Source organism: Penaeus monodon, chromosome 31 (assembly GCF_015228065.2).
Source record: "Penaeus monodon isolate SGIC_2016 chromosome 31, NSTDA_Pmon_1, whole genome shotgun sequence".
In the NCBI taxonomy this organism is placed as follows: domain Eukaryota; kingdom Metazoa; phylum Arthropoda; class Malacostraca; order Decapoda; family Penaeidae; genus Penaeus; species Penaeus monodon.
In genome coordinates, this window is record NC_051416.1 from 21,642,624 (window position 1) to 21,642,855 (window position 232).

General features: G+C 41.8%; 1 protein-coding gene across 1 annotated transcript in view; it reads left to right on the forward strand.

The window, feature by feature from the left end:
* LOC119592852 (regulator of G-protein signaling 9-binding protein-like) overlaps positions 1–226 on the forward strand; it is an 8,281-nt gene extending 8,055 nt beyond the window's left edge. The window contains exon 7 of the mRNA XM_037941750.1: positions 14–226. Coding sequence (XP_037797678.1) covers positions 14–130 — 117 coding nt within the window. The 3' untranslated portion in view covers positions 131–226. The remainder of the gene's footprint in view (positions 1–13) is intronic.
* The last annotated feature ends 6 nt before the right edge of the window (positions 227–232 follow it).

Below are 232 nucleotides of genomic sequence, written 5' to 3' on the forward strand. Positions count from 1 at the left end.
CTCTATTTTTCAGGGAGGAGGCAGCGAAACAAGTGTCTGTCGGCGCCGATGTTTTTGCTGGATAATGACCATTATTTTTGGTCTCCTGGTGTTCACCTTTGTGGGAATATTCATCGCCATCGCCTCATAACGTCCTCATGAGTCAAACCAAGTTGTCTTCCTCATCATAAGTCATAAATTTACTCATGTTAAGTTAATGTAGTCTGGGAATTCTCGGTGAAAATAAGTGAGA